General features: G+C 54.1%; 1 protein-coding gene across 1 annotated transcript; it reads right to left on the bottom strand.

Annotated features, from left to right (window-relative positions):
* Positions 1-586: 586 nt before the first annotated feature.
* Positions 587-7,491, bottom strand: LOC110123319 (cell adhesion molecule CEACAM7-like). Its single transcript, XM_070450766.1, is given in 9 exon segments — positions 587-725; positions 727-743; positions 980-1,021; positions 1,438-1,469; positions 1,766-1,818; positions 2,372-2,492; positions 4,265-4,543; positions 5,849-6,208; positions 7,304-7,491. Coding segments are annotated over 9 exon segments (1,014 nt in total). The 5' UTR covers positions 7,368-7,491; the 3' UTR covers positions 587-679.
* Positions 7,492-8,116: the final 625 nt, after the last annotated feature.

The raw sequence follows: 8,116 nt of genomic DNA, 5'->3' as shown, positions 1-8,116 counted from the left end.
GGAGTATCTTAGAGCCAAATCATGATGTGAAACTTAGCAGGTTTCGTAACTGTCTCTTATCTCATAACAAACAACACTCAGGCAATGGCCGAACATCCTCCTGAATTCTGGGCTCTGTGCCTTAGTGCACAGACCACTTTTGTTTGGGTGAAATGTGGCTAAACTGACCCATGTGAACTTACATGGGAAGCTCACCCTCCCCAGGTGACCTCAGTTCTTCAGGTGTGTGGAGGGGGCGGCAGATGAGGCCCAGGTGGGAGGAGGCCCGAGGGCCACATTGAGGAGGAGACAGTTTGTCCCACTGCTGTGGAACCTGGGTGAGTTTTAGGTGGCAGGAGCCCATGTGCACAAAAAGAGCAAATGAGAGGAAAGTCCTCTTTATTCAGGCCTCTCAGGTGGTCCACAGCCCACCTCTCAGCGGGTCACAGGCCCAGCCACTTCCCTTGGAAGCCCTCAGTTCCTCAGGGAATGGAAGTCCTTGCCTTCATCCATCCGGGGCTCAGAGCAGCCTTGTCAGGGCCTCCAGAAGGCCAGGAGGGACACTAAGGCTGAGCCCAGGTCCCCCAGTATCTTCACAGGTCGCAGCTGTTTCTCTGCTTCAGGTTTCTGACCTCACTCAGACTCTGGGTCTCAGGCGGGCTCTTCTCCACAGCCCTTAGGGGGAAGTTCCTGGAGCAAACTAAGAAACCACATCTACTTCGGGGTGGATCTGGCAGTAGAGATCTGTTGGGATACAGTAATTCCTGTAAAGAAAGAAGAGGCCTTTGAGCCCCTATAAACTTCTCAGAACAGGCCCCAGGATCTCCCTGGCCCGGGGTCCACAGAGGTGCTTTGTGGGGAGCATGGCTGTACTGGAGGCTTTCTAGCCCCAGATGCATCACTCCTCTTCACCCATTTTCCCATTTTTGCTGCTGTTTCCTGGACCTCAAGAACGTGCCCTTAGAAGTGCAGGATCAGACCATTCATCCCCAACACTCACCTCATAGAGGGGAACAACTGGCCTGGGGCTGGGTAGGGAGGCCTGGGCAGGAGAGAAAGTGGGCATCAGGAGGGCAGGGAGAGAGTCATTTCTCCTCAGAAGTGACCAGCCCTGCCTCCCAAGCAGCCACCTCCAAGCCTGAAGCCCTCACTTCAGTCCCCATCTGGGCTGTATGCCACACCCTCGATAGCCCGAGACCCCTGTCTGAAGCTCCGAGTGCCCACTCTATTCCTGGCTGGACTCCAGGGTTAATCGTGAAGGGACCAGGCAGGCTCAGCGCAGGGTGTGGGGGTGTCCTGCCCGTGAAGTGAGTCCCAGTCCTGACCAGGAAGGAGTTCATGTTGCTGGCTACCTTAGAGTGAAGGGTGTCTGTGCTGTGAAGTGTTGGACAGTCCCACTGCCCTGAGTCTGCACAGCTGGGACCACAGGGAGAAGAGACAAGGAAAGGATGTGCTTACCGGGGAGACAGAGCTGCCAGAGGGATCATGTCCTAGGAGCAGAGACAGCAGTTAGCACCAGAGGTGTGAGGACGTTTAGCCCATCCTCCCAGGAGAGGCTGGGGGTCCTCAGCTTCCAGAGAACCATGGGAGAAGGGGCATCACCCAGGGAGGGACCTTCTGGGCATTTAGGGTCCAGTGAGGTGACCCATGACTCAGAACTCACACATCTAGCAGGCCAGTCAGTGCGGATCCCCTGTGATGAAGCCCCAGGGCGGTGGCTGGCTGGAGCAGAGACGAGGATAGGAACAGGGTGTCCCAGCTGCTCGTGGGCTGAGAAGACACTCACCCAGGGTGGCTGCTGGAGGCTGCTGCTCTCTGAGGTCATTCTGTCCACTGGCCCTAGGAAAGGTTAAGATTATCTCTGAGGGTTGCAGGAGGCAGCAGGAGGTCACAGCTTTGGTGTCAAAACAGGGAACAAGGAGGGTTCCCTTTTCTAAATAGGGAGTGTGTACGTATGTGGTCAGATGCACAGTCGCGTCCAACTCTTTGCGATCTCGTGGACTGTGGCCCTCCAGGCTTCTCTGTCCATGGGGTTCTCCAGGCAAGAATACTGGAGTGGGTTGCCATTTCCTTCTCCAGGGGATCTTCCCGACACAAGGATTAAACCCACATCTTCTGCATTGCAGGCGGATTCTTTACCACTGAGCCACCAGGGAAAATGGGGAGACAGTGGGGAGTTAACTGTGTCTAATATACAGATGAAGAAGGTGTTGGGAAGCCACCCCAGGTCAGCATCTGGTGAAGGAGGGGCTGGCGGATGAGAGGGAATGTCTTTGGGGGGAGTAGGGAGGCTGTGGAGAGCCAGGTCCGGAATCCAAGGATAGGGTGTCTTTCTTCCTGGCTTGGCATCAGCCTGGGGGACAGGATTAGCATCGGGCATTGCCATTTGTACCTTCTAGTCATCTTGAGGAAAACAAAACACCCCAGAGTGGTCACCAGTGCCAACCTAACCAGGATCCCAGTCATGATGGCGATAACAATCTCGTTATTGAGGGCTGGGCTGTTTTCTTGGCCTGAAAGCAGAAGATAAAGGGGGAGACGAAGGCCTGAGTTCACCTGACCAGAAAAACCGCAAGAAGTCCTATGGGGGAGAGGGCCTGGTTAGGGAGGAAGGAAACGCGTTGAGGTCTGTGTGTGGTCGTGTGTTTTGTCATCACAGTGTCGTCCCAACTCTCCTGCTGCAGGCGATTGCATCTCTCTCTCTCTTTTTTTAATCACATTTGAAACCTCGGACTTCCTCTAACTCGACATTCTCTCACTGTAGCCAGCTCCATGTCCTATTCATGTTCCTGTTAAGGACTCTTTCCTCTTACATTATGCCCCCTCCCCTTGTTTTTCCTTCCCATCCCTATTGCCAGTCTTAGAGGGAAGGTCTGCTCAATGCCTGATGAGTAATAGTAATATTAGCCGACTGTTTCCAGTTCATTCTGTGTGGCTGGCACTGTGGGAGAATCCTTTAGGTCCATCTGTTCTGATCCTCCCCTTCCCATGACGGAGGGGGTGTCGTCCTTGCTGTGTGTACATACGTCTGAGACCCATGGCGCTTAAATAAACCAACGGAGTTCACACAACTGGGCTTCGCTGATGGCTCAGACAATAAAGAATCTGCCTGCAATTCAGGAGACCTGGGTTTGATCCTTGGGTTGGGAAAGATCCCCTGGAGGAGGGCATGGCAATTCATTTCAGTATTCTTGCCTGGAAAATTCCATGGACAGAGGAGGCTGGTGGGCTACAGTCCATGGGGCCGCAAAGAGTCGGACACAACTGAGCGACCGAGCACATAGCAAATCACATCTGGTAAGAGATTAATATCCATTTCTTCAACAACAACAAAAGGCACTCGACCCTGGGGCCCCTTCTTTGTTTCCTATCTCCCCCTACATGAGGCTGTCAGGGTCTGAGAGAATCTCCTCCCCACATTCCAGGCTGGACCCAAGGTCTGCCAGGAGAAATCAGACAGCAGGAGGAAGAAGGGTCTGCTGAGATGTAGTGGGAGGGTTCAGGGGCTGATTTGGAATTTGTTTGTAACTTCTGGGAAGTTGGGAGGTAACTTCTTTCAGATTCTTTTCTGAAAACCTACAGGCTCTACCACAAAACTTGGTACTGATGGACCAGGGGCCACTTACCAGAGACTGTGATAGCCTTGGCTGTGGTTTTACTGGGATCAGTGACAAAGTTATGGACAAGGCAGTTACAGGATCAACTCTTATCTGCAGTGATGTTGGGGATAAAGAGTTCCTGTATGGATTGTGGGGGCCTCCCGGTGATAAACCAGGGACACGTTGTGGCTGGGGTTAGAGGCTGTGTGGTGGGAGAGGCTGAGGTTTGCCTCTGAATGGTAACAGTAGTCTGAGGGGAAGTGGTGGGGTGTCTGGGCCATCTGAAGCAAAGAGCATAAAGCCACACATGGTACAACCAGAGGGAAGGGAAATTCCTGGTCTGTATTAGGGCCACAGCGTCCTTCTGTCTGGATCACAGCCTTGTTGTAGAAAGTCTCAACCATTACCTCTCATGTTCACTCATCCTGAGTCTAAGACATTAACCTGTTTCTTCCATCACAGGCTGGTGACCCTGAGCCTCTCAAGACAGAGCAGTCCATCCCCTCCTAGTCTTGATTCAAGGTGGGCCTGCCTGGGCTTGCCTGGGACAGGAAGTCATGGCCAGCCTGGGTGTCCCAGGGTGAGGGTCCTTGCTCTTGGACCTGAGAGGGATGGGTACGGCCTGGCCTCTGGCACTGTAGATTCAGCCAGGAGGCCTGGGCCATGTAGGAACAGAGGTTACTCACAGAGGCCATTCAGGTTGATTGGGTCACCATGGATGATATTCTCTGGGTTCCGGGCTTCACACACATAGGGTCCTGTGTCATTCCTTGTCACATTGAACACTGTGAGAACCCTGTTTCTCTTGCACAGTTCCAGCTTGGTGCTGTTGTGGAGGCTCTGATTGTTGATCGAATACATGTAGAAGATGTCCTGAGTCTCAAATCTACACGTTAATACCACAGTGTCCTCGTGCTCCCAGGGGCTGGAGTTGTTGCTGATGATGACGGGTGTGGGTAGCACCGCTGTGCAGATAACAGACAGAACATTGCCCCTTTTCCACCTTTGGCTTCTCTAAAAGCATCTTCAATCATGATTGGCATCTCTCACCTCTCAGCCAGACTGAGCCGTTAAAGAATAAGGCAGGTCTGTGTATCGAAGACAAATGCATGGGGAGCTGAGCTCAGAGAGTGTGAGGCCACCTGCTCTATGTCTAGGAGAAGCACAGGCTTCCTCGGGGGTTGACTGTGCAGTTGCGTTTAGTGGTGGACAGGACAGGGAGGGATTCAGAGACCACCTTGTGTCTCCTGGTTTTCATCAACCAGCCTCGGGAGACAGCTCCCTGGGCGGCACCCCGGGGATGAGGAGCTTCTAGGAGTGTCTTCCTTCCTTCGTTCCTCCCTGGGGATGCTGAGACTTCTCTGGAGTCTCCAAGTCCCCCAGGGCAGCTGACTGACCACCTGGGGACCTTGTGCCCCTGTGACCTCCATGCTGAGTCTCAGGAGCAGGACCAGGCTGTCCCCTTGCCTGGTTGTGGCTCTCAGGGCTGAGCTCTGGCTGGCGACCAGCTAGGAGCCTAGGGATTTGGCTCAGTGTCACTGGAGGCAGGAGTCCTGGGACAGGGTCTGGAGAAGGGCTTCCTGGGGCTGAGTTTCTCTGTGAGGATCCCTGGGGGCCCTCAGGCCAGGGTCTTCCCTGAGTCCTGAAGGGTCTTCCTCAGGGTCATGGTCCTGGGGAGGGACCCAGGGCACTGGACTGAGAGTGCTCTCCCTCTGCTGAGTCCCTCCATCAGACCATCCTTCCTGCACAGGGTGTCTGCAGGGTCTGGCTTCCTGGAAAGCATTTCTGACCCTTTGGAGTTTGTCTCCACAGCGTGGGTCCTGCACTAAATGTTCAAACCCCAACACTGGACATAATGCAGAGGAGGATGGAGGCACCATCCGGGTCTGTCAGTCCTGTGTGTGTGAACAGAACTTACCCCGATCCGTAGCTCAGTTGGTAAAGAATCCGCCTGCAATGCAGGAGACCCTGGTTTGATTCCTGGATCAAAAGATCTGCTGGAGAAGGGATAGGTTACCCACTCCAGTTATCTTGGGCTTCCTTGGTGGCTCAGCTGGGAAACAATCTGCCTACAATGTGGGAGACCTGGGTTTGATTCCTGAGTTGGGAAGATCCACTGGAGAAGTGAAAGGGTACCCACTCCAGTATTCTGGCCTGGAGAATTTCATGGACTGTATAGTCCATGGGGTCACAAAGAGTCGGACACGACCGAGCGACTCTCACTTTCACTTTCCCACCCAATACCCCAAGGTCAGAGAGGAAGCACTCACAGTGTATGCAGAGATGCCCAGTTTGTCTTTCTGTCTGTAAATCATCGTTTGTAACGAGCAGCGTGTAGGATCCTGTGTCTTTCTGGGTGACAGTCTGGATGAGCAGGGTTCCAGTGGGGTAAAGTGTCTCTCTTCCGCTGTGTGCAGACCCTTTGGTAGTTACATTAGTGTCTACTCTGTATGATGCAATTAACTGGATGTTTTCTACCCTTTCTCCTCTGTACCAGGCATAGCCTAGACTATTCTCTGTCATGTTGTGGGCAAGTAGAAGAACATCTGTCCCTTCTGCAGCAAGGGGGAGCACCGTGTCAACACTGAGGCCGGCAGTGGTGGGCAGGGGCCAGAAAGTTAACAGTGAGACTAGTAAAAAAAAAAAAAGAGTGAGACTAGGAGGGAAGAGAGAGAAATCAGTTAATATTCTGACCTGTGTGTGGCGATGGGAAAATGGTGCCCTGGGTCCTGAGCAGGTCTCTTCATCCCTCAGCCTTGGTGTGTGTTTTTATACTGTGTGAGGCTGTGTGTGTGTGTCTGTGTCTCTGTGTGTGTGTATATGTGTGTATGTGTATATGTGTGTGTATATGTGTCTGTGTGTATGTGCATCTGTGTCTGTGTATATGTGTGTGTATGTGTCTGTGTGTGTATATGTGTGCGTGCATGCGTGCGTGTGTATGTGTTTGTGTGTATGTGTATATATGTGTCCTTCTGGTTCAAGGTCAGCAGCATGACCCCCATCACTTCAGCCCCTCTGGGCTCTGTATTTCCTCTGTTTCCCCAGCTGTCCCCCGGCTCACTCCCTCGCTGCCCTCACACGCCTGCTCACACTCAGGGGCCTCTTGGGAGCTGCCCCCCACAACGAACAGCTGCTGTAAAGACCCTCCGTGTTCACTTGCTGACCTTTCCCTGTCTGGTTCCTGCATGACGCCTGTCAGCGCCTGACAGCACATTCTAGATCTCTCTCCTTGTCTGTCTTCCTCTCCACAGAGCGTGGGCTCCGTGAGGGCAGGGGCTTGTCTGATCCTCGTTACACCCCAGTGCCTGGACCAGGCTCCAGGTATTAATAGCTGGGGATGAAGGAAGGAGTGTTCCCAGGAATCCCACAGCCTGGTGTTTGTCAGTTTCTAAGGGTGCCGGGTAAGGACTGTGGTTACTGTCTTGGTTATGTCTTTTTCTGTGGTGACACAATAAAATATTATTGTCATCAGTTTTCAACAATTACTGCTCAGTGAAGAATAACTTACAAAACCAACACCACTTGAGGTCTTCCCGCCCCTCACTGACTCTAGTTCATGGAGAGTCCCCTGGGGCTGAGCCCCCCACCTCCCCTGCTCCCCGCCCTCTGCCCTCAGGCCTGAACAGAAGTCCTCTGTCCCCTCTCAGAGCCCCGTCTCCCCCAGAGACCAGCCCGTCTCTTGTTCTCCAGTGTCTGCCCACTCCCTGAAAACTGTCCCCTCTCACCTGCCAGGAGGAGCCTGTTCCAGGGGACATGCCTCCTGCTTGCAGGGCCTGACGGGGGCTCCATGGGGCCTGCTCTCTGCAGGCCCCTCTCTCTGTGAGGAAAACTTCCGGTCCAGAAACGCTCACAGGGCCTGCGGTCGCTGTGTGAGCTCTGCTGTCCTTCCCGCTCTGCGCTGGGCCTCCTCCCGGGGCAGGAGCACTTGGCTGGGTCACGTGGCCCGGGGCGGGGCCTCTGCCCAGGCCCCTCCCACTGCCTCCCCGCTCTTCCTTCCCTCCCTAGTGGCCCCGCCCCCTTCCCCTTCTGTCTGTTTCTACTCCCTGAGCTCTGCGGAGGCCTCTGCCTTCTAGAGCAGTGATTCTCCACCTACACACACACCGACACACACACACACACACATCCACACACATACACACCTCCACACCTCCACACACACCCCTAAACACACAGCTATGCACAGACACCTACACACACACACCTATACACACATACACCCTTGTCTGGAAAAGCACAGCCTTGGGGTGTCCGGGTCTGGGGCCCCCATGATCTGGATCAGATGCACACTCAGCCTCCCCGACTGCCCTCCCTCATCCCCTTCTGGCTTTTCCCTTCAGAGCAGGAGCCTGGGGGTGGGGGTTGCATCAGGAACTCTTGTCACAGGGACGTCATCCCCACGGTGAGTGGGAAACTCCTGTGGAGCTTCGTGAAGACTGAGAACCGGCAGGTGACACCTTAGAAATGCTGTTTCAGCAGCCGCCCAGGTCACGTGCTTGCCCAGCCTGACTGAGATCCCAGAACCCCGGTTAGGCTGCCCC

The sequence above is a fragment of the Odocoileus virginianus genome, chromosome 20, assembly GCF_023699985.2.
Source record: "Odocoileus virginianus isolate 20LAN1187 ecotype Illinois chromosome 20, Ovbor_1.2, whole genome shotgun sequence".
NCBI classification, from domain to species: domain Eukaryota; kingdom Metazoa; phylum Chordata; class Mammalia; order Artiodactyla; family Cervidae; genus Odocoileus; species Odocoileus virginianus.
This window is presented reverse-complemented; position numbering and strand designations above follow the sequence as displayed.